General features: G+C 40.3%; 2 protein-coding genes across 3 annotated transcripts in view; both read left to right on the top strand.

The window, feature by feature from the left end:
• The first annotated feature begins 405 nt into the window (after positions 1-405).
• CENPI (centromere protein I) lies at positions 406-14625 on the top strand. Its single transcript, XM_014064429.2, has 20 exons — positions 406-692; positions 1486-1620; positions 1731-1849; positions 2021-2128; positions 2819-2867; positions 3260-3306; positions 3893-3982; positions 4500-4616; positions 5141-5305; positions 5771-5891; positions 6664-6755; positions 7467-7584; positions 7677-7741; positions 8101-8198; positions 8338-8473; positions 9121-9245; positions 10752-10800; positions 11069-11302; positions 13265-13306; positions 13800-14625. The coding sequence occupies exons 1-20, from the start codon at positions 500-502 to the stop codon at positions 13926-13928; spliced, it is 2232 nt and encodes a 743-aa protein (XP_013919904.2). The 5' UTR covers positions 406-499; the 3' UTR covers positions 13929-14625.
• Positions 14626-19230: 4605 nt separating this feature from the next.
• DRP2 (dystrophin related protein 2) overlaps positions 19231-25914 on the top strand; it is a 52691-nt gene continuing 46007 nt past the window's right edge. For both annotated transcript variants that reach the window (XM_087728391.1, XM_087728392.1), the window contains exon 1: positions 19231-19694. The gene's annotated coding sequence lies outside the window, so the exon portion shown is untranslated. The remainder of the gene's footprint in view (positions 19695-25914) is intronic.

The following is a 25914-nucleotide window of genomic DNA, read 5'->3' as shown; positions in this document are numbered from 1 at the left end:
ATTTTTTCCTTTGAGGTGGGCGTGACCTGTGCATGATACATCCAGCCCGCAGGCCGCCAGTTTAACACCCCTGAAGTAGATGATATATTGGGACTTGGAGTTACCATAATGCCCCTCCTAGGAATAAGGATCATTGTAGGAAGCTGTAGTACTAAGGCTGATACTAGAACAGAATTGTTTATAAATATTGACACTATTTTATAATAATAGTATTAATATACATGTAAACATTGTTCCTGACTGCCTCTAAGAAAAAGAAAACATTTTATCTCCAGTTTGGTTTGTTTGTTTTTTCAGTTTGCTCAGGAATGCATTCCCATAGTTTGATTTCATCATAGCATTGTTGTGAGTTTATAATCCATTTCAGATGGCTTTCTTTCTTTTCCAGGTAGTTCTTTTAATGTGGATGCCACAGTTTAACATGATTGGACACAGCATTATTTCTGGCAAATGAACATAATAGGCCCTGGTGGCATTTCTATGTTTGGAATTGAAAAGGATGAAGAGAGTAGCAGCTGCTAAAAAGCAGAAGAATATACCAATTAGTTCAAGTAAACAAACTGGTATATCCACATGGATAGCAAATGGCAGCAAAAGTACACAGGAACATAAAGACCATGAAACACCTTCCAATGAAGAGACAGACTGCACCCAGGATCCTCTTGAAGAAGCACTGGTCTTTTTGACAAAAAGTAAGGATAAAAGCAAGGCTAAGCATTTAATGCCCTAAAACAAAGAAAACCCAAGCGTCTAAATAAGATCAGCTAGGTGTCACCTGGATCAAAAAAGGCAACTAAATTTGATAACGTATGTGTCATTACTGCCTTTCAGCAGAGCATTGTTTTCAACAGAACACAATTTTACTGTGTACGTCTTAGTGTAATAGTCATCTGTTTTAATTAATGTTAAATAGGATGCTTTATTCAAATGCAGTAAAAATGAGAAAATATCTAATCTTGGGTTAGATTAGAAATATATTTATGCCTATGTGGCTGTTTCCAAATACTTAAGAATGCAAATACATTTTTAAAAAAGCCTTAGTATAACATAAGTATTTATACTTTTAATTAGAATGGATATAATTTTAATGTTCACTCAATAAAGTCTTGCAAAAAAGGTCAGTAGTTGAAATCATTGTGAGATGTTCTTTATTGATCATATTTGTCATAGCATAGTTTAACACTATTTTACAAGTGATAAAAGTTAATTTTCCAATGGAGGTTCATTTTGTAGGAAATATTTTGGTGGGTTTTTTTTAACTGCTATCGAGTTAAAATTCCAGTCAATTTTCTGTGTGTTGTTACTTTTCTTTTGTAAAGTGCCCAAAGTCAATAAACACTTGAGTGGCCTCAAAATTGAATGAAATGAATAAACTTTGGTGGTGAGGGTGAAATAAGCAAAGTGGGCAGATTCTCCTATGAGATGCTTGCTGCTCACGAGGATTACACCTACTTTCATCTCATGCTTTGATTTTTTTCTTTCTAGTTAAAGATCGTACTTCTCTGAAAAATGAAGCTTTGCAGAAACACTTATTAAGTGTGGAAAAGATTGCCCAAGAAAGAGGTTTGACGCCAGAAGAAATTGATGCCTTGCTGAATATAGCACTCAGTGGCAAGTTTGGTAAGAAAAGAGAAAAAAAAAGACATATTATCTTTCTCTTTGTAAAATGTGTTCATATTTTACTTGCATGTTTCAGTACTTAAGCCTTATGAAAAATTAATCTATTCCAGCTGAAGTGATAAACACTCGACTGTTGAAGAACCTGATTCCCATTTCAACAATAACAGAGGATTCAATTGTTTCAGCTGTTTCATGGCTTTGTGTTGGCAAATGTTCTCGCAATACTCAAGTAAGTTGGCAAGCATGTCATGATATCTTGGATCTTAATAATATTTTGACTAGTATGGTGTGTCCTGTTGACATCTGCAGTTCTTTTATATCTCTCTGCGTTGAACACTAATTACTTACACTATGATCCACATTCATATCAACTGATCAATTTATGTTTTCTTCCCATTAGGTTCTCTTCTTAAAATGGTTAATTGCAATGTATGATTTGATTGATCATAAAGAAAAGGTTAATGCACTCTATGGGTTCTTCTTCAACTTCTTACAGGATGAAAAATTGGTAAGATAAAAATTAATATGTGTTTTTAAAAAAAGATTTTGTAGATACGGTGCAATAGAGATGTGCAGCATTTCAGTTTTAGATAGTGTCTATGTTGGTAGGCGAACAAACTGTTTTGTCTTGGGATCCAACGAAGAACTATGTAATACCTAACTCCTTACTTGGGTTGTAATTAAAGATACCGTCCTTAGTTGTTCAAAAAAGGAACATAATTAGGTATACTTTTACTACTGTAATGGTAGATTAGAAAGGTTTTTTTTAAAAAAAACAGATACAAAAATACCACCTGGGGCCACCTACTACATGCAGCCATGCTGTTTGTGTCTCCCAGAATGAGAAAGCTAAAGACATGCATCCTTTTCCCATTGGGAGGCTCAGCAAGGAGTGAACAGGCATTTAAAGCATTGCAGATGCTTAAGGCTCCCATTTCAGTTCCTGAAACTCCTAAAATCACTCCCAGATTGGGCCAGCCCTGTCTGTTTTTAGAGTGCTAGCCCAGTCATATGATTTAGTGCTTGCTGCAACCCTTAAGCTGATGTTTTTAAGGTACTGAAATTCAAATTGTTCAATATAATGCCACTAATGTATCCTAAGTTTAAAAGAAATGCTAATTCCTTATATTGTTTTGGAGAAGTGTAAAGCATAGACTGTGCCCAATTATGTATTTCTTTGATATATTTTTTTCTGTAGTGCCCCTTCGTCTGCCATGTGCTATATTTGCTGACCAAAAGAGAAAATGGTGAGGTGACCATTGGAATCAGAATGTGTAATGTGCTTTCAAAATAAAGTATTTTTTCTTGCTTTCTTCCTTAAAGGCTTTGAGTTACTACAGTTATTTTTTAAATTTTCATTGCTAGCCTATTCTATTGATTCAAATTACCTGCAAATGAGGAGGTTTTTTTTGGTTTGTTTTTAGAACAGGTGTTCAACTCTTTAGTTTATAAGATTATAACACATAGAATAAGGGAAGCTAGTCAATTTTGCTTGTATATGCTATTCTAGCCTGAGTCTAGTATGTTCATCTCTTAGAATAAAAGTATCTTTTCCTTTTTATATATAGCCTCGTCAAGACCAGAATATAAAATCTTAAAAAACACCAAATAATTAGACAATATTTATCTTTCTTCCTAGTAAAACCTTTCCGTGTGCGACGACTCTTAGATTTAAGATCCAAGATGGTGAGTCATTTGAAACCAATGACATGTGAAATACAATTTATAAAATTTAAATTCACATCTGTGATGGGATAACTTTTGCACAGGGTGAAAACAAATCAATATCCAGTATTTATTTATTTCCATTTTTATCTCAGTGTTCAGTTTTTAAGAGATGGTTTTTAAATATAAATATACCAATACCAAATACATATACTGTGCATATTTAAAAATCTAGTTAAAACAATTGATATGTTAAAGTCACTGGCATCCATTATATATTACATGATTAGTAAATTATATTTTAAGAAATGTGATAAAGCAATATAGAAGGATCTAATGTTCTGACAGCTGATTAAGACTTCTCTTGAGAAGTGATGCTCTGCAAACAACAATGTATATAACCCATAAATAAGAGGGTGCCCACCAAATGCTTATGTCAGTAGAGACTTCTTTATTCGATTCTTCTCTTTTCACAACTGCTCTCACACATAAGGATTTAGAATAATCCTCAGCTTCCTAGACTTGTGAGTTATAATAAGAGGACTTTACTTTCATCCTTTTCCGGCAATTAATTTTAGACTTTGTTTTTGTTTTTATGTTTTCTCAGGGATCAGAAGCTCCATTGCAGGCTCTTCTCTTAATGTATAAAAGCTTTGCTCCAAGCATGGTGGCTTCAAATGTGTTCCAAAGCACAAAGGTGAAAGGATGACTGAATGGGAGGGTTATCCTTTGATTTCTCTATGGGAGGACTACCCCAGGTTCTTCAGTTCTTCATGATTGCAGGAAGGAACATATGAAGTGGTGTGCATTTGTGTGTAGTTAGAACCTGTAGACCAGAGAAGAAGAGTGAGTAAACTGTGAAGCAGAAGATGAAAACTCTTCCTACACAATCCTTTCTAAAATAATCTCATATCCTTATACCAAAGACTTGGTAAAATTGAGTACCATCATATAAATGACTTCAATGAAAATAGAAATCATTGAATTGGAGTTTAATCCACAATGAGTTGAATGGTCTTCTGCCATTCAACTCTTAAGTTTTACCCATCTAAACATTTGAAAAAGGAAAGCTTGCATATATTTTTAATTCCCCATGAGAATACGTGGAATTAAATATTAAATTAAATATACATGGAAATAATATATGCATAGACATATACACAGACACACGCTGTTTTCATCTTGGATAATGGAAACTTTCACTTTCACCACAGATGCAATTTAAGAACTCAGAAAACCAGTGGAAAACTGCAATTGGTAACCTAAAGCAACGGATTTATGGCATTTCACCTACATCACAACCAGTTTTAGCATTTCAGCCCCCAAAGAAAGTAAGTTACTTTAGATTGTTTAAATGCGGTTCCTAGTCTGATTGTGTGTCAATTTTTTCATTGACGTTTTTGGCAGTTGTTACTTTCTAGACTATTAGATTGCTCCTCTTTATAATTCACAATCAGTTTCTTTAGTATTTGCCAAACCATGTTCCATTACAATAGTAACTGATTTCTTGATGCTTCATCTTTTTTTCTCTTTCTCATCTTAACATCTACATAAATATTTTTTTTGGGGGGGCAGTGTTCATATTTAATTTTTTCTGATTTTACTAATTCAATTGAGTGCGCAAAGGCTCTGAAATTTTCTTTCCTCTGTCTTGGTCCTGCCTTGAATTTCCATATTGAATATGGTGCCCACCCTCTCTCTGTGTGTGTCTTTGTGTATTTGTGTGTGTGTAAGGATGGGGATGATTCATTAAAGAAATCATATTTAGAAAAGAGTAATTGAGTTGAAGACTCTTATTTCATCACAACAGAATTATACCTATGAATTGCTAGGGTTGGATTTCTGCTTTTTGTAGAAATGGAATTCAAAATTGATGATACCTGAGAGTAACAGCAACTCTGATTACTCGGCTCAGAGTTCTACGGCCAATTGCATCGATTTCAATAGTCATCCTGAATTCTTCCCAGTGCAGCATCTTCAGACTTTCTCCCAGCTTTTGGAGAACATCCATTGTTTAGAAGTAAGTGGCTGACATCCAAGGGAACAGAAACAACAAAGGATGGGAGTGCAAGTGCTTGGTTTAGCACCCTGAAGCTTGTTAATATATTACAATAATAAATGCCTGTCTAATATCATGCAAATCAAAAAATTATAGAATGGATCACTGTTTTTAAAAGACCTGAAAGTACCTACTGGTTACAATGGACTGTAAAAACATGAACTTCTATTAGGGATTATTATACATTCCTGATCATTTAGATGTGTACTGTTTTGTCTTAGGCAAGTTTTCTTTTTTAATTCAAGCCAGAGGGGGGGAAATATTTTCTAAACAGAACTGAAAAAGTAAATACCATTAAATTACTGTAGCAATTAAAGCATCTTCTGGGTGTTTGTTTAAAAACGATCAAGAAACAAAGTAGCATTAGTTCAACCATGTCTACTGTGCCTGTTAGTTGACAATGTCTTCTCCTGATTGCTTTCCTAGCTTCCTTCCCAAATAGGCTCAGTGTTGGGAAATCACCTGTTGCTCCACTACGTTAATTGTGTCACAGACGATGTCGTTTACCAGAGGATGTACTATTGGCTTGGCCAGACCTTCAGAGAAGGTAGGGGAACTCCTCCTTGTGACTGGTGCCCTTTAAGTGAAGATAAATAGCAAGTGGCCCTCAACTTACAACCATTCATTTAGTGACTGTTAGAAGTTACAACAGCAATGAGAAAAGTGACGTATTACCTTTTTTTGCCCTTATGACCATTGCAGCTTCCCTGTGGTTACGTGCTCAGTATTCAGATGCTTGGCAACTGTCTCGTATTTATGACAGTTTCAGTGTAATGGAGTTATGTGATTAGCTTTGGCGACCTTCTGACAAGCAAATAGGGAAGGCTGATTCATTTAACAACCAAGTTACTAACTTAACAACTGTCGTGATTCACTGAACTGTGGCAAAAAAGATCGTAAAATGGGGCAAAGCTCACTTAACAAGTGTTTCACTTAGCAATGGTAATTTTGGTCCCAATTGTGGTTGTAAGTCGAGGACTACCTGTATGCTAAAACATACTGTTCAGGGGTGGTATTCACTTACTTTCCCTGCCGGTTCGCAAACGGTAGCACCTATCCACGCATGTGTTTAGCATTCCGCACATGCGCTTTGGCTTGAAAACGTGCCTAAATAGGACGGCATAGAGCTGGGGCGGGTGAGCGGGCTCACCTGCGATTTCCACAACTGGTTCGGGCGAACCAGTCCAAACCAGCTGAATACCACTTCTGATACTGTTGCTTGCACATATAATGGCTTATTATTTCTCAGAGAGGCAAAGAAGAAGAAAGGATTCTAACCAAACAATTTTTTCCCCTCTATTTTCTTATTTATAACACAGAATGCCCTTGGACTAAGATTGAAAACCAGAAATATGAACTGGAATTCAAAGAATTCTTGGACACCGTTTTGGAAGCTGAATGCTTCTTACAGGTTAGTTTAAGCTTTTCCTTTCCGTGATTATCAAAAGAATGTTTTTGCCCTTGGCATCAATCACCAGGCTGTGTATTGGAATGGCAGCAGCATGCCATTCCGGAGGGCATAGGATGGGGCACGTAGAGAGGTCAGCACAATTGAATATAGGAAGGTGGGAGACTATGGATTGGCCACTTGTAGGAGAGGCAGGCCAGGTGTCTTATACCAGTTCTGCATTTCAGCCCCCCAGTCCTTTTCCCTGATCTGGCAGTCCTTCTATCCTTAATCAATCCTCCTTTATCTGAGATCTAATCCAAGATGAGAGGCTTGGTTCGGAGGAGAAGGTTCACTTTGTGGAAATATGCCCAACTAGGTTTTGGATGTGGCATCAGCTAAGACTCCACAGTACCACTCAGTGTTGGTTGGGAGTGAGAGGTCCCACCCTATATCCCTATTATGTGGGGTTCTGCAGGATTTGGTAGTCTCTCCACTCTCCGTGTTAAATAGAACATCCCCAGGAAGCCACTGGATGAGATTATTCATCACCATGGGGAAGGTATCATCATGAAGGTACCTCGCCCCATGGCATCTCCTTCCCTGTCCAACTAACTGATACCACTGATGTCTTGTCCCAGAGTGGACAATTAAGAGCCTGCTGCCCAGGAGAAAGTTGGAGAATTTATTTGGAAGGAAATCTGGGTTTCCCTGATAAGAGTTTATGCTTTTCAGGAGGGCTTCTCGTCTTGTGAAGAATTTTTGTACCGAAGTCTGCCCTTCTGGGATGGTTGCTGCTGTAGGTCACAAGTCCTGCAGATGATCAGTTGGATTCCCCTCAGCAGCTTCTCAGGTACATGATGCAGACTCAACCAATCTTGCCCTGTTCTGTAGTCCAGTGCTTCTGGTTTCAAAATTGCTCTTTGTTTGTTTCTTCATTTTCAGAAATGAAACCTTATCTCTGCAAGCCGTTGACACAGCTGTTTTTCACCTCATCACTTTATTTTAAGGTAAATGAAGGGCCCTCTGAATAGACATTTTGACACAACAAACTTGATTTATGTCATACTAAGGAAATATGCCCTCTGCCAGCTATCATTTTTCCAAAACGTTAACAATTTTTATCCAAGCTGCAGGAAACAATATTTGGGTTCGCTGACTAATGCAGGGCTACTTATGCCAAAAGAAGTGTGCAGTTTTCTCTTACATACTTTTTTGCAATGAGATAGAATCTTACAAAAATGTCTTGCTCTGTTTCTGTCTTTTGATTGCTGTCTGTCTGTCTATAAAATTAGCATCATAGCATAGTTCCTTAAGACTGAATTGCAGCTATTCAATATGTGTTTTTTATGTCCTTGTTCTTCTATAGTGTAGTGTTCTTGAAAGCCTGAGGGAACTGCTACTGAACTGGCTGAATTGGCACTTCTTACAAGCAGATATGGCAGCTGAGTTAAATGCAGGAGTCCTGTAAGTATCATCTTTTTAAAACGTGGTCCCATCTGTTTTGCACTATGATTTCCAGCTGGAAGCCGGGAAGAAATATACTCTTATACGTAAAAGTCATTTCCTAAGCGAATGCTCATGTTTGTGTCTCATTCTGCTGCAGGAACACTTCTGTTTCAAGCCTGGTTAATTCTATAACAGAACTCATCCATTTTGTTGGCCGGCTTTCAACCATTGCCCTGCACTTGGAGAACAACTCTGCTTTTTTAATGCACTTTGTTCTGGATTTCTATGAAATAGTATGTAAGCTACTCCATTCCAAGCATTTAGATAACACACTTGGATAGTATTAGTGAAGAGATTCTAATAGATGTGTTGGATGTATTCGCTGCCTTGAATAACTTGTAAAAATAATAAAGGCAGTAGATAGATAGATGGATGGATGATAGGATGATTGATTGATTGATAGACAGAAACAGACAGATGGAAAAGGAAGGAATTTAAAGGATTCAAAACCTTTTGTTCATACAGAACCCATTATTTTTCTTAGAACAATGCTTCTCCAATTTCAGAAAGATTGCAGCCAAGGGAACCTCAACAAAAAAAAATAATCTGTTTAGGACAGCAATAAAAACAACTAAGAGATAACAATCAAACTATTCCAAAAATAATTTGTTTAAGATTCACACTATTAAGTAGCTCCAATTGAAACAATCTTCTCCAATAAATCGATTTGGCGGTGGGGGGCACTTCTAAAAGTTTCTATATAGTAGAAAGTCCAATAGTAGCAGCAATCTCGTTACCCTATGTTTTTTTATATCTATAGTAAATCTGTATTGAGTTTTGCGTCATGATTGGAGCCCGGTGTGAATAGGAGGATGACAAGGATATGAGACTCTCAGTTTTTATATGTAACCACTGTACTGAAATCCCTTCCCTATTCTAGGTATGTGACATGTTTCAGAAGTACCAGATCCCTTTGCTTGTGATCCCTCCTGCAGGAGTTTTCTATCCAGCACTTCTCAGCATGGATTCTGTCACAGTTGACCAGCTATGCCACATTATGTTCAGGTAATAGGGCCTTTCCTTGGTTTTTCTTCCCTATGCTATTTTTAACCTTTCAAACCATCTGGGAGGCCGTATAATCTCTATGGTACTGGGTAAACCAGTGCAGGTAGTCAGTCCTCAGTGTATGACCACAGTTGAGCCCAGAATGTATGTTGTGAAGAGAGAAATTTGTTAAGTGAGCTTTGCCCCTTTTTATGGCTTTTTTTGCCACATTTGTTAAGTGAACCCTTGCAGTTGTTAAATTAGTAGCACGGTTAAGTGAATCTGATTCCCCTTTGACTTTGCTTCTCAATGGGAATCACTTGACTCTGCAGCTGTTACAAATATGAGTCAGTTGCCAAACGTTCAAATTTTATGCCCAGATGTGAAGACATATCTTTTCATTGCTCATCTTTTCCTTCCGTAAAACATTGTGCCAAGATCTGCTTTCTTCGGCCAAGAAGCCCAAGCTCAAATTTGATAAACAAGATAATTATAAAAATGAATTCCCAGTTGATGACTTGTTTCTCTTAAACCTACTGTTGCCTTGGTTACTCGCTTTCATCCTTTTCCCCCAGAAAGAGTGACTGAAAGGGGACAAGAGTCGTCTCAGACAGCGATTTCATAAGCGTGTGTAAGCCATCTCTCCAGCCACCCTGTAAAATTAAGAGTCAACTTTTTCATATTAAATAGCACTTCCCAAACATCACACCCATCAAATCCGACATGATTTGATGGGCAGATAACTGTCATAAAATTACAAGAATCGTCTTGGTGAAGCTTAAATCATTGGAACTCCAGTTTTAATTGTGTAGAACATAGTGGTGTTAATTGGGGACACAATGCCCTGTTTGCTGGTGGTCAGCAAAGGACTGAGTTATTGAGGTCAACTGTGAATCTGGATTTGTTTTTACAAGGCTCGTGGCTCAGCAATGTTGTTTTTCAGCAGTTTTGCTTCTAGTACTTGGCGCCTGAGAATTCACCAGTTGCTGAATACTATGTTAGGATTCTTTACGTTAGTTTTCTCCCTTCAAAAGCTGCGGACAGTCCACCCAGAAAGAAGCAGTCGGGGAGTTATGTTGAAAATTATATTCATTATATGGAGTTTGGGCTTACTCTTGGGGGATTTCCAGTTTTTACAGGAAAAGTTGCAATGGCCCTGAAAAAAAGGATCGTTTTTCACGCTTACGACCATTGCAGCCTCCCCATGGTCACATGATCAAAATTCAGACGCTTGGCAACTGGTTCATATTTATGACAGGTTGCAGTGGCCTGGAGTTATCGGATCCCCTTTTGTGACCTTCTGACAAGCAACATCCCTTAACAACCGTGTTACTAAACTTAACAACTTTCCATAAAGCCAGACGGGAAAGATTTCTTGATGCCTAAAATGTTGGGAATGGGGACCAGCAATGCAAGCAGCCAAGAAATCAGCTATCTTTCTTAGCTATCGCTTATGGGTTGGAATTTTAGCAGTCCTGATTGGAGTTGAAAAAAATAGTCAAACCCTCTTGTTTGTTTCTATTTTAGGTATCGGACCAATTTGATAGCTGCAAAGAAATACCTACAATCCAAAAAGGTACAATAAAACAAGGCACAGTGCCTGCTATGTCATTACCATAATATAGTAGTTAGCTTTTCTCTCTCTTACCTTTCAAATTTGTTTTCCAAAGTTACTGTACCTGTTCAAAGATTCCACTTATTTTTCTGACTTTGCCTGAGAAAGCAATTTTTGCCTTTGGTCTTTTCATAAGATCTGGGTCTGGTATTCTGCAAGTAATGCAAACGGTTGCTTTTAGGAAGGGTGAAAGAGCTATTGCAAACCTTGTCTTCCTTGATCCTCTCAGGCATCGCTGCAGATTAAGTTTAACAGACAGATTTGCCAAGAATACAATCAATATATAACAAGCATGGTCGGATGCCTGTGGACCTCAAACGTCTTCCAGATGGACTCCCACCCTCAGGGGATTTATATGGAGCCTGGAGTGCTGGAGAAGACCTCCGTGCAGGAATACAGAAAGGCCTTGAACATAGTGTACCATCCGGCCTTTACAGGTTATGCTATACTCTTTATGCAGCAGGTAAATGGAGGTTTTATCTTTGAGGGTCTATTTTGTCAAATTTTGTTCACTGAATATACTTAAATCTTTGTTGTGTCCTTCACTCGTCTTCATTGTGTCCTGTTTTATTCATTGGTATAGTGTGGTTCAACTGCAACTATGCTATAAAATCTCAAGCTTTCATGTACTTGTCAAGAATGAGTTTGAGTCTGTCTCTCTCTCTCTCTCCCTTTCTTTCTCTCTCTCTCTCTCTCACTCTCTCTCTCTCTCACACACACACACACACTTATAGCAATGCCTAAAGAAATTTAGACGTGCTAAAGATTTCTCCATGAAGGTGCTCTGCTTCCCTCCGAGACTCATGTTTCCTTTTCTTTTTCCTGACTAGTAAGAAACAGAATTAGGGGCTAATGAATATTTATAGAAATGGGCATCATTTTTAGGCAAGGCATCAAAATCATTACCTTGTTTTCCTACATAACAGATTAATTATGCTAATTTGTCCATGCTGACATGAACAGTGATCTCTCATCAATCTAACTGCTCTTAATATATAGGACCAGCCATTATTCAGGGAGAAAAGATGGTAGGAAAAAATGTCACAATGTTGTTTACCTCCACTGGGGGAGCCTCACATCTCCAGGAGACAAACCGCAGCAATTCCTTTCAAAGAGTTCGACATAGTTCACCTCAGAGCAATTTTTGTTTTGTTTTGCTGAACATTATTTTCATCCCTGTCTGTCGAAGTCTGTGGTATCTATAATACATCAGGGCTTTGCAGTGAGATCTCATATCCTAGGAGCACTATAGAAAATGAACAATTTGATTCTTCTTTCTAAGTGCTTTGGTGAAAGCAGATTTGTCATGAATAAGCATTTCCCTTCAATTGCTAAAGACAAAGCAGCCCTTTGGGGGAATCTTTGGCAATTGCTAGCTTCAATGACTGGTAGGCATGTTCAGTTTTCTGACGAGATAGAAACTGCCTTATGCCGATAATGACCAATCCGGATTTAATAAATCACTATAATATGAAATGGAGATTATCCTGCCAAAGAGATGGAGGAATAAGGTGAGGAGTCCTCTTGAAAGCAGAAATAGCGAGAAGCTCATTGCAGAGAATTAAATGTCCCCAGCAATTAAGTCCATTACAATTCAGTTTATAGTGGAACGGCAATAGCTTCACGGCAGTAAGAGCTATCTGTTCTGTAAGTGGCCTACCTAGATTTATTTATTTTTTTAATTCACTGAATTTCCCCATGTTGAACTCGAGATCCAGGTATATTCTGAAATCAATCTAATACAGAAGTGTCAAACTCAAGGCCCGGGGTCTGGCCTCCGGGGTGCTTACATCAGGCCTGCAGGGCTGCCCTGGAAACAGTGAAGGATCAGCCCGCAGTGCCTCTTCCAGTGAAAATGGAGCTCTGTTTTCACTGGCAGAGGATTGCAGGAGGACATCGCAGCCGAAAACAGAGTTCACGAGGGCCAATGGTGGCACTTCCAAGCTCCATTTTCGCTGGCGGAAAGTTGCAGGTGGCCATTACAACTGAAACGGAACTTGGGAACCTGTTTTCGCTGGCAGAGCACTCAGGCCACCATAGGCACCCCCCGACACGAGTGGCATCGAGCTGGTCACGCCCATCCAGCCCTCCAAGGTCAAACACAACCCTGATGCGGCCCTCAATGAAATTGAGTTTGACAACCCTGATCTAATACAAGCCAACTGACATAGGACCATTGTAAAATCCCAGGTTTGCATGAATGTATCCTAATTTCATGACGTAGCTTAGAGATACCGATAGACCTGATTTTATTTTTAGAACCCCAAAAGCATCCTTATGGTACCTTTTGTCCTTTAGCAGTATCGTATTATTCTCGGAAAGGGCATGTTTTTGATGTGGTTTCTAGGCCATATTAACCAATAACTTCCTTAAATATCTGTTCCAGGCTCAAAAAAATTTTTTTTAATTGTCCTTTTCTTTTCAGATACAATCAGAACACAAAATCCCGGATATCAAGCTAATTCAGGTAAAAAAAGTCATACGTTTTGAAAAGGATTAAATTTCTTGGGAAGTTTGATATATTGTAACCAGTTGGGCATTGCTTCTGAGAATAAAATTGTACAATGATAAATGACTCCACACGGCTAGGTGTGAGTTACAAAATATTAGTACTTCTAGGCTCATTCCTTTGTAAATTGATCTGGGAATTAAGAGGCTGCACAGAAAATGAGTGTATATTGTATGGAAAAGGAGACCGGGATGGGGGCCCAGATGGGGAGGTCTCACTGTGAGGCTGTGAGTTTGATCCTAGGTAACGGCATATTTTTCTCTTTCTGAGCGCAACGTGTTATTCTCTGCTTGGAACTCCATGTAGGCGTCAGGAAGGGCATCCAGCCAGTAAACACTCAAGCTCCGTTCAGTCGCCCTGATGCATGGGATTATAGGGTCGTAAAAAATTGCATGGCAAAGAAGAATTTCTGTACCTGAAGACGTAAACTACTCTAATGCTTTATCTGCAGGGGAAGAGATGGGATTGGTACTTGGAATATTTGTACTCCCAAGAATTACAAGGGTTGAAAGTCTTCATTGAAAGTAGCATCAGTCGTGTATTTCGACCGTCTCAAACAAAACCAGGCAACTACCAGTAAATGGGTATTGAAGATTGACTCTTGTGAATGGATTTCTTCCCGCCTTCTCCTGTCGAAGGTAATCTTGGATTCTAATGGACTCCTGTTTCTGGAGAGAGGGATCCTTTCAGTGCATCCGTACTGATATCCGTACAGATTCTTCTTGGTAACAATAATGGCACACCTTCAGATTTTTGCCCAGCTGGTCTTTGTGACATTAAACCTTTCCTCCTTGGGTAAAGGGCTCTTTGGCCTTGAGAGTACAAGCTTACTCTCACGAAAGAAATAGAGCATGCCTAATTCCTGTTGCTAACTTTTTGCTTTGTTTTGGAATTAAGCAACCCGATTCAGTTCATTATTGGAAACATTCAAGCAAATTACGGCAGGATTTTCCAGCCTTTGACCTTTTTTGGGCAGCTAAATTATCATCTTTCACTGATAAACCGCACAGCCCTCCCACTGGATTGAACAATAGGCTAATGCAGGTTTTTCTTCTGACTTGTAGATAAATTGTAAATAATTGTATAGAATGTATTTATGCATAAAATGCTCTGTAATATAAATTAAACAGTGTTTTGGCTTTGGTTTGTTACAGTGAAACCTCAATTGTATGGATTTTGGTTTTCTGAATGTTGCATGTGGTTGGTGAAATTCTATTGCAGTTTGTGCATATGACATTTGTATGAAGACTTTCTGAAAAAGATACAAATCCAAGTTTCTCAGTCTGATGTACTCCTATTCTTAACCAAGGTCTTTGTTTTCAGTTTATTTACATTTAAACCAGCTAAGTCTTCAATTTCTTCATTGTTCAATACTATTCTGAGGCTGTGTAAAATCAAATCTATATCATCAGCAAAAGTCCTCTAATTATAAGCCTCTTTAACTTTTCAAACCAATTATTTTCTCATCCTGTCTACTGTCTGGAACTAACATAGAAAGCAAAGGGACATCCTTGCTTTGATTTCTTCTGTATTTCACATGGTTTCATTAAATCACTATTAATAATATGCACCTTCTAAGGTATGTATATTGATTTAATCCTTTGAATAAAATTCTCCCAAAAGTCCATGTCCTTCCAAAACTATAAACATAAAAGACCAATTCAAATTGTTAAAAAGTTTTTTCTGCATCCAGAAAAATCAGTGCCACTTGCGTCTCATTATGTTGTTCCAGATGCTCTATTACTATGATGGTGAAAGGTGGCACAGAGAACCTTCTCTGTAGGCACGTCAGCAGTTGCCCCAGCCCAGCTCCACCACGCAGGCAGGCGTGCCTCCCACCGGCCAGCTGGTCTTCGGGTCTCTGCTGTGCATGTGCAGGGGACATGCAGGGGATGCACATGCATGGGGGGCACATGTGAAGGGGATGCTCACATTTTGGGGCTTCATGCAGTGCCCCCACGCCCCATTTTGGTTTCCAGGTTGGTTCAGGCCTTCCAGGCCCAAAACGGGAGCATGGGGGCTGCATGCTGCCCTCGACACCCCGTTTTGGGCCTGGGAAGTCACCTGCAGCCAAAAATGTGGGGGGGGGCAGATGCATGCGTGGGGTGCACAGGGGGTTGCATGTGTGTTGCATTATGTGGGCGGGGGGCGTGCTTTCAGCATAGAACGACAAAAAGGTTAGCCACCACTGCTCTATTATATTCAATATAATTCTCACATTATCTCTTAATTGTCTTTTGGTAAAAACTCACATTGACCATCGAGTAAAATCCTGTAAAATCTTTATCGGCCAATATTGATGTAAATACTTTTGTCAAATTAAGTTTGGCAATAAAGCAGTATTAGTCTCTTTCCAAGATTCTGGCATAGCAGATCCCAGCAAAATGGAATTCATCGCTCTTTTCAGCGGTTGCAAATGTTAGTTTTCAAAACATTTATAGTGTGAACTTTGTATTCCATCAGGCTCTGTTTTTGGTGTTCTATGGTGCTTTATTTTGATATTTTTATGGCTTCTGAAATTTCAAATGTTATATTTTGTTTCACATTCATGAAATTTGTTTCTAGATTGTGAAAGCTTGGATGAATTCTGTTTGGGCTTTTTTCAAATATTCATCAGTTTTTTTTTCCCAGGGAGACCTATCTTTTGTACAAATTTGCATTAAAATTATGGAAGTATTTCTGAATGCTCCCATTATCTGTTAATACAGTGTCACCTTACTGAACCTTTAATTTTCTTTTCTTTTCTCCTGATAGACCAACCATTGCTTCTCTCCCTTCCTCTCTGAATGGTAAAACGGCTTGCTGAGTATTCCAGCTGTGCTCATTCTGGCCCACTTGTATTTGTGCTCTGCAATCCCTAATGGCTTTGATTTATGAATAAATCAGGAACCTCTGATTTAAGAAAGGTGCAGCTGGATCTATTTGGAAAACTGAACAGTTTAAAGCAAAGCTTGACAGTGGGTGGTTTTCCTAAGGTTTTTCCTCATCTCAAGTAAGAAGAAAACGGCTTAAACTAATTGGTTACAGTTTCCTCCTCAACTTCTCCAACCAACCCCAAATCAGATTTTGATAACAAGTCTAGCCTGACATGTCAGTCTGCCTCGGACATACAGTATGTGCTTCACTTTTATCTTTAGGCAATTTGAGCCTCCCTGCTCTGACAGCAATTCTTGTAAAAGCCTGGCTTTCAGACTGCTTGGTGTTCAAAGCGAAAGGTGGATAGTTCTCACAAACAGCGGATAAGGTAGGCAGCTTAGCTCTGGGATGCGCCTCTTCCTTTGAAGTTCCTCCATGCACAAGTTATCCTACATATATAACATGTCAAGTTAATGAGCAGCCATCCAAACGTTGGAGCTCCAATTACGAGAAGTCTTCTCTTGGCCAATAGGAAAGCATCAGCTGCTGCTATCCAGTAACAGCTGGCAGACTCGAGGTTGCCAACTCATGGGCTAGAAGCCAGCCTTCTCTCCAAGAAATTGAATTTTCTACGTGCCTGGAGAAGTCATCATTCCCAGTGGCGTCGAAGGCTCAAGTTGGCATTTCTAAGTGAAGAAAAGCCTCAAATAATGGGGTATAAATGAATGTGCTTTGCCTTCCCTGAAAATAAGACGTCCCCAGATAATAAGCCCAATCGGGCTTTTGAGTGCGTTCCCGAAAACATTGCAACGCAGCAGCAGCCATGAGGTGACCATGCCCGCTGCCTCTTGCACCTCAAAAATAATAAGACCTCCCCGAAAATAAGGCTAAGCGCTTATTTCAGGGGTCAAAAGAAAATAAGGCTGTCTTATTTTCGGGGAAACATGGTAGTTGTCAAGCCTCAATGGCTCTCATCGTTTCTGAATGAAAGAAGCCTTTGCAGAGATCTGCTGAGAGCAGTTCCAGCTCTCTGCCTTTCTTTGTTAATGCTCACCGTATTGGTTTAAACCTAAATGTACTTCTCTATGATTGCTGTGGTTCCTCTTGTTCATTACTTACAGGTGGGAGAAGAGAATCGGAGATTTGCGGGAGAGAATTGAAGTTCAAGATGTTCAATAGCATTTTTTAACAGATTTTTTTTTAGTTGAATGGATGACGTCGGGCAGTAGGGTGCCCAGAAGACCATAGAAAAACTTTGAATAAAGAGGATGGAGAGTGATTCAACTACCATTCAGGCCAATTTGGAGCAAAGTGCATGGACATGTCCAATTTCACTCCCTGTCTTGTTCAAGGGCTATAATAAAGTGATTGCAAATAGGATATAATTGGAAATTTTCAACGATCTACCTCCATCCCAAGGAGACAGTTTGAAGAGTTGACAGCAAAGGAAGAGAAAACCCTGATTTACGTTTGAAACTCTGAATTACGTATGAGTGGTGATATTTGCCTTGACCACAGATGGACAAAAAATACAGAATATTGGGGCTGAAGACATCTCACCTAATTTTTTAGTATTCCATATGCCTCCAGGTTTTTTTGATCTGCTTTATTTCTCCTTGATTTTCTGACAACTTTAGGAGAAAGTCAAGCCAGAGTTCTCCCTCAAGGAACAAAGGACCCAGCTCAAAATATACTACTTCAGAAACCTTTCTGGAAAATGCCCTAATCTTGGGTAAGATGGACAGAAAGAGAAGAAGAGGTGAAGGGACTCCATTACAGCAACAGTGGGTGCTCCCTTAGAAGTTCTGAAGATCTTCTGTCAGGGACCGAATGTCACAGAAAAAATCTATTGGGTTGTGAAGAGTTGAGACTGAGTTTTGGAACATTATAAATAAATTGGGAGAAACTCCCCAAGAGCATCAAGTTACATGTTTCAACTGCTGTTTGAACTCCACTCATTTAATTTTACAACCATCTTTAAACATTCTTCAATCAGAAATGGATTCTAGGTTGAATTAACCTTTAATTAAATTAACAAGCACATTCCAGCAATGGTACCACAATCCTTGACTGGCTTTCCTCTATGGCACTATACGCACTATGGTGACTGATTGCGGCTATTCCCATAAATTTCCACCAACCAAGGGCTTAAATTTTAAATTTGGGGTTCTTTGTTTATGTTCTAGTTTTTAAAGTCTGCAATTTGCATTCTGGGTGGGTTTTTTTTAAATAAAAAATTGTTTTGTGTGTGTTTGTGTATATATGTATGTATGTATATCCTCAGTGTCCATACAATTCTCCAGCCATGTTATGTGTTCAACAAGATGATCTTTGCTCTCCTCACAGAATAAAAGGAGCTAGAAGCAAAGAGCATCTTTTAGTGTATTTATTTCTTAAATGTCCCTCTCCTAACTTACAAGCCCGTTATCTAATTCCCCTGGGGTCTCCCCCAGTTAATTCTTCTGCTATAAACGTCCATTTTATTTATCTGCCACATTTACAATCTGCCACTTTCTGGGAGCGGTAAAACTGACCCATAAATCATGCCCCAAGCCGAAAAATGAATATCAACCAACCAATTTGGCATGGCTAGAAGATGCAAAAGAGCCATCAATAACCTGGGGAGAGGCAGTTCCAAAGCGGTGGGGGCCACCACTGACGTGACCAGTCGCCTGGCCCACAGCCCACGGGTGGGGTGGGGTGGGGTGGATGGAGGGAATTCAAAGCTCGAGGATCTTCCTGGAGATGATTTTCCTCCTTGCTGCCAGAGCCATCCAGTTGCCCCAAAAGTTGCCAGCTTCTATCTCTCCTCCCCCCCAGTAGCCAAACTCCTCGTTCCTTTGATCTCCCCCCTCCCTTACTCCAAGCAGGACCCCCCATGTGTGTGGGGGGGGGAGCGTTCTCCCTTCCCCTCGCCCCATCCACGCAGCCTTCCTTCAAGCCAGGGCGGGCGGCGCATGGACTCGCCCGGAGGAGGCGCGCGTGGAACGGCACGCCTCGCTTTTGCCCGCTCGGCGCCCCCGATTCCAGTCGGTCCCCGCAGGAGAAGATCCCGCAGGTCGCGCGGCGGCAGGGGGCGATCCCCGACCTCCCCCCCCGCCGCCGGATCGACCCTTCCTCCTCTTGCTCTTCCTTCCCTTCGCCTCTTCCTCTTCCTCCCCCTCGCCCGGGGGGGCGGACGCGCCTCGCTTTCTGCCTTTGCAAAAGAGCCATTTTCCCCCTCCTTCCCTTCCTCCTTCTCCTCCTCCCGCCGCTTCCTCGCCGACCGGCTCCGGGTGCAGCACGTTGGCTTTCGCGGCAGCCATCGCCGCCAGGGGCCAGCGTCGAGCGATCTGCTGGATCTCCGCTTCGTCCTTCGGGGCGGCGATGCGATCGCCTGGCCAGGCTCTCTGGTCGCCGTTGTGGCCCCCGGAGGAGGAAGCCTCGATCCGGGCAGGCTGAAGAGCAGCAGCTGCCGCGTCTTCCCTAGCCGCCGGGGAAACCCCTCCAGGTAGGCCGGCTGGAGCATCCTCTCCCTCCATCCTCACCATCTTCATCCCCATCCAGCTTCTGTGCTTCCCCGCCATCCTCTTCTTCCTCCTCCTCCTCCTCCTCCTCCTCCTCCTTCCTCCCGGCGCCCTTGCCAGAAGGGTCTCCTTTCCCTTCTCCTTGTTTCAGCACCCCCACCCTCTCCCCAATTTCACAGCTGATTTTCCAGTGAGATGTTCTACAAACCGAGATTTTACCCCAAGGGAATAGAGCACCCAGCATTTTAACATCCGCGGTGAAGGAGGGAGCCCCTTCCCCCAGAAGGCTCTCCCAGAGCACCCTACCTCTTCCCTGCAGCCCCCTGCCCAAATCTTCCCAGAGACCAACAAAAAATTGATCCCAGCGACATCTCTCTGGAAATAAGAGGGTGTAGGAAAAGGGCCGTAACTTTGCTCAGGAGGCAACACCCTAAAAAAGCTGGGATGCCTAGTTCTGCGAGAATGGGGGAGGAGGGCAGATAAGCAGGATAGCCCACCTTTTGGGGGAAGAGGAGACCCAGATTAGCCGCTACCTTTAAAAGGGGTCTAAAACCAATGCTATGATCAGCTGCTCTTGAGCGAGATGACTTTACAGGCTCCCATGCCCTTGTTCTCCGATGTGTGGTCATCCAGCCGAGGATCAGAAAATGTGGGAAGAGGAGACATTAGTACAAATTTCAGGGCAGGCTGGCAAGAATCCGAAGAGAAAACTGGCAAAGGACGCCTTATGGTTTTTACCTTTAAAAAACCACAATCCCCAAACAAGGCACTTCCAACTGGAAGTACTTCCCATCATGCATGCCAGGTCCCTTTGCTTTAAAATAAAATTTACACACACACACACACCAGACTGTTTGACCCAAGTCGATACTGCAGTCCTAGGGATGAGTTATGAAGAGGGAATCAAGCAACTAGAGCTTGAAATCGGTGATTTTGGGAGGCTGGCAATACCAGGGGATGCGCGAATACAGATGTATTGTGGTTGATTTCAGGGGCTTCCCGGTGATCATTTCAATCAGGTTAAGGCTGGGTCAGCTGGATTTTTTTTAACTAGGGTCTTCTTTTAATTTTGTACATAATGGGGCACCGTCACCCTGCAGATACAAATAGTGAGCTGGGCCAAGAAACTGGGCTCGCACATTGCTGGAAGCCCGGGGTTATGCACACCTCTCCCAAGTTCTGGGTGCAGCTTCCAAGCCCCTCTAGAGGTTTCCTCCCAATCGAAATATTTCACAGGACAAAAAGAAGGGAATGGTTTAAAAGGATGGGAAACAATGTCAAAGATGTTCAGAGAGTGTTAATCAAACACGAACCTTGTTTTCCATTCTGGCACCATTTTATTATTATTATTACGGTATTATTTTTGGAGAGTGGCTCTTTAGCACACCACTCCAGAATCAAGAGATTCTCATCCTAAAACAATTTTATCTAGCCCAGTCTTACACTTAACTTGGCTTCTTGTATAAATCATTCTTGACAATATTTGCAAAACCAATTTAGATTATTTGCTGAATCTGATTTGCCTTTCATAGCAGGATAAATCATTTGACATGGAAGGATATTTCTTTCTGAGGTGGTGACTTTGATATCTTGACACACAGAAATTTAACTAAGATATAACTTTGAACTCTGGTGCTGGAGAAGACTCCTGCAAGTCCCTTGGACTGCAAGGCGATCAAACGGGTCAGTCCTAGAGGAGATCAACCCTGACTGCTCTTTAGAAGGCCAGATCCTGAAGATGAAACTCAAATACTTTGGCCACCTAATGAGAAGGAAGGACTCCCTAGAGAAGAGCCTAATTCTGGGAAAGATGGAGGGCAAAAGAAGAAGGGGACGACAGAGAATGAGGTGGCTGGATGGAATCATTGAAACAGTAGGCATGAGCTTAAATGGACTCCAGAGGATGGTAGGGGACAGGAAGGCCTGGAGGAACATTGTCCATAGGGTTGCAATAGGTCAGACATGACTTCGCAATTAACAACAGCAACAAAAAGGAATTAAACACATTGATTGATCTATTCCACCAACTAGTATTCAAAATATTCCAGAGAATCCTGAGGTGCCATTCACTAACATCAGCTTTCCAAGCAATAGGAAGAATGGCACTGAACCTCCAAATGCATAACTACACAATATTGTGATTGCTTCCTTTTTAATTAAAAAAATGGACCAGAAATTATAATAATTGAAAGTGCAAAGGCTAAAGAAAATTATCTTAAAACCATCGGAAGCACTAGCTAGAAAGTAGAAACATTTTCTAGCTAGTGAGATAGGGCAATAAAAGTTCAAGAATTGTACACTTGAATTGTGCACTAGTCTACACTTTACTTTAAAGAATCCAATAAAAATAGTGTAGATGTATTAGGGCAGGAGCCCAGAATATTTCTTTAGCTAACAAAAGGCTGCCCACAGAGACTGGTGTTGGCATTTCTGGACAGTATGGTGTTATTCTCACCACAAACAAAATCACAAATTAGCCAACCGTATTTCAGCCTGTTGTGTTATTCATGTATAGTAAGTTGCATGGTCTAAGATGGTTGAGTGAAAGGAGGGAACTGGAGTTATTAATACAATACAATACAATACAATACAATACAATACAATACAATACAATACAATACAATACAATACAATAGCAGAGTTGGAAGGGACCTTGGAGGTCTTCCAGTCCAACCCCCTGCCTAGGCAAGAAACCCTATACCATTTCAGACAAATGACTATCCAACTATTACAGGTGAGCTAGTTGAGTGAACTCAAGGTATGATAGGTAGAGTGGAGCCCTTCCATTTTTCTGGTGGTCTAGGTTGTTAGCTACAGGTATTTGGAATTCAACTGAATCACTTATTTATAAATCAGTCAGACATGCTTTGTCATCTCTCTTTAAACATTCCTTTTTTAAACATCACACTCTTATCCTTTGGAGTAAATTATGTTTTCATTATGGTGCAGGTTGTCATGACTGCACTTTCTGTCACTAATGTGGCTTCAAAAACTCTGATAGTTCTTTAACTCATATGATTTGGTCTTGCTCTGTTATAGCTTTCTTCTATTTTCACATTAATATATACTTAGCATAACCTTGGAGAAAATATGTTTAGTCTCTCACTATAACATTTAATTACGTTCTTGATAAAATGAATGGATGTATAATCTTATGGGTTGCTTTGACTTTACCAAGTTTGGGGTACAGCAATGACAATAATTTTAATCAAGTGAAAAGACATTTTATGTCTTCTGATTTTAAGGAATGGGTCCAAGGTTTAAGTGTGTTATATTTTAAAAGTTTTTTAAAATATCTTTTAAAAGTTTTTTTAAAAAGCCTTTATGTTTAAAAAATAAAAGATGACATAATGTGTAGCTGTAGCTGCATAGTACAGATTTAAGAATTAAGCATTTTAAGAATTAAATTTATTTCAAGTACCTATTAATATTTTTTTATATATTTTTAGTTTTGGTTGTGCTCAGTTCATTTAATCACCGTGCTAAGCTAAATGTCTAGTTCTTTTTCTTTCTCATATTACCATTATTTCATCTTATTTTTTTTCTCTACATTTCGTGATTGTAGTACGAAAAGCCATGTTTCGAAAACAACGTTTTGAACTAGCCCCCTAAACAAATTCTATCAAAGTCTTTACTGCCAAAAGCTTCAGTGGACTTCCTTTTTAGCTGGAACTCAAAGAGGTCCTAACAGTGCCTAGAAAATGCCTTGTACTTTGTCTGTGGCCCGAACAATTGGAAAAGCAAAGTACAGTTCTGAAAGTGAAAAGAGATCTATTACACACAAATGCCTCTCAGATCATGCTGTGGTCCCTGGAAAAGAGATGCTCGCAGCCCGAGTAGAATAATAGTAGTAATACTAGCAATTGAAACCATGGTTTTTACAAGCAGAGCCATAAAAGTTGCAAAATGCAGTGAAATCCATTCTTTTGTTCCATGATGCTGTTATTTGCTCATTTATACAATACAATAGCAGAGTTGGAAGGGACCTTGGAGGTCTTCTAGTCCAACCCTCTGCCTAGGCAGGAAACCCTATACCGTTCCAGACAAATGACTATCCAACATCTTCTTAAAAACTTCCAGTGTTGGAGCATTCACAACTTCTGGAGGCAAGCTGTTCCACTGATTAATTGTTCTAACTGTCAGGAAATTTCTCCTCAGTTCTAAGTTGCTTCTCTCCTTGATTAGTTTCCACCCATTGCTTCTTGTTTAATCACCTTTTATGCTGTCTTGATCACAAAGCAGACTTTAGCCAGCATACTGCACGTAGTTGGATTAATAATAATGATAATAACACCCCAGACTTAACAACTGTTGATAAAAAAGACAAAAAGTATGGATATTGGATGTGGCAGGACATGGAGACAGCAGAACAGAAGAGAAAGGGAAAGATAAAAAATAGAAAGACCTGAAAATAGGAGAGGAATGTGGCAAAAGATTTCTAAAATCTTGCCCAAAAAAGTACAGGAGGAGTCTCAGTTGCCACGAGTGAACACTGATTCAAACATATTACCACACTCACACATAGACCCACAAATGCACAATGTTGCTTTACTCTCGATCTCCAGGGAGAGGCACTCCAAGTTTTCCTCTGCTTGATTTGATGTCGCTTCCTCGAATCTTTCAGAACTTCAGAACTTTTCATTCCTTTCTCCTTGTTCATCCGGTGGCTTTCTAGTCTTCGGTCTCCCACAAGCCGTTGGTTTCATCTGGTTTGAAAAAGTGGGGTGGAGAGGGGGACCCCAGAGAGATTTTGCTTCCTGGATGAGCCTGTTCTAAGCAATTCCCTCCCAAAGAGCGAGCAAGCGATTTGGCTTTGTAATATTTCAGGGGAAGTTTCCAAACAGCAAGGAGGTGAGATAGCTTTCCAACCATAACAACCCATGGTGGTGCAGTGGTTAGAATGCAGTACTGCATGCTACTTCTGCCGGCTGCCTGCAATTTGGCAGTTCGAATCTCACCAGGCTCAAGGTTGACTCAGCCTGCCATCCTTCCGAGGTCAGTAAATTGAGGACCCAGATTGTGGGGGGGTGGGGGAAATATGCTGACTGTAAACCGCTTGGAGGGGGCTGGAAAGCACTGTGAAGCGGTATATAAATATAAGAGCTATTGCTATAACATATGCTTTGAGTGTCTAGATCAGAGGGCTTCAGGCTTTGCCAAGCTTTGGAAACATTTCCATGAACTATGTCAATAATATTTAAAAATAATTTGAACACATAATGCTCAATGACAGTGAAACATTCAGTTATGTTTAATGTAAACCAGTGATGTTAATCCTAATTGATGCACAAAAACTTGTAACCAAATGACATGCTTGATGAAATGGAGGAAAGTTTTTTTTTCTTCTCTTGCTTTGTTTTGTATGGGGTTTTTTTTTGTTTAAAAAGAATAAAAATACATCTAAAAAAAATATTTTAAAATAAATCAACTCAATGAATTAAAACCTGGCTCTATCCATTGTCTCATTGCCCCATAATAGGGGTGTCCCATTCTGGAAGTAGCTAATAGATTAAAAGATTTCCCCCCTTCCGCCACATCTATTCATTGGCCCTTTGCAGCCACATTCTCCTTTCCAAGGGTAAATTTCCTGTCAGTGAGAAAAATTAACCAGTGGAACGGCTTGCCTCCAGAAGTTGTGGGTGCTCCATCACTGGAGTCCCAAAGGTGCTTTTTTTTTTCCAAGAGGCAACTGGACGGTCTGGTTTTTCTTTGAAGACGTTTCCCTTCTCATCCAAGAAGCTTCTTCAGCTCTGACTGGATGGTGGGGAATGGGAGGATTTATACTCCTTGCAGACAGCTGAAGAAGCTTCTTGGATGGGTAAGCGAAATATCTTCAAAGAAAAATGCAGAAAGTCCAGTCGCCTCTTGAAAAAGCACCTTTGGGACAACCATGATCTCCGTAGACATCCATCGCTGGAGGTTTTCAAGAAGAGACTGGACCGCCATTTTGTCTGGAAAGATCTTAGTTTCCTACTGGGAGCTCCACAGTCCTTTCCAACTTCGCTATTCTATATTCTTTGCAATGTAAATTTCATTGTTTTAACTTTTCGTCCCTAAATGTTTTTAAGCCTTTGCTAATTTTTGATATTGGAAGCTCGGTTGTGAGGTGGGTGGCCTACAGAATTGAACAAATAAATAAATCCCGCGACCTCTGAACTGGGGGCTGGGGAATTCTGGGAGTTGAAGTACATCCATCTTAAAACA

This window comes from Thamnophis sirtalis, unplaced genomic scaffold, assembly GCF_051295495.1.
Source record: "Thamnophis sirtalis isolate CommonGarterSnake01/CBP01778 unplaced genomic scaffold, rThaSir2_p1.2 scaffold_13, whole genome shotgun sequence".
In the NCBI taxonomy this organism is placed as follows: domain Eukaryota; kingdom Metazoa; phylum Chordata; class Lepidosauria; order Squamata; family Natricidae; genus Thamnophis; species Thamnophis sirtalis.
Note: the sequence above shows the minus strand (reverse complement) of the source record. Positions and strands in the feature narration are given on the sequence as shown.

Bases quoted from the DNA above. Each gene is read 5' to 3' on its own strand.
- CENPI (XM_014064429.2), top strand. From the start codon at position 500: ATGAAGAGAGTAGCAGCTGCTAAAAAGCAGAAGAATATACCAATTAGT. The intron at 10,801-11,068 runs GTACAATAAAAC...TGATCCTCTCAG, and splicing joins AATACCTACAATCCAAAAAG to GCATCGCTGCAGATTAAGTT. The intron at 13,307-13,799 runs GTAAAAAAAGTC...CTTTATCTGCAG, and splicing joins CGGATATCAAGCTAATTCAG to GGGAAGAGATGGGATTGGTA.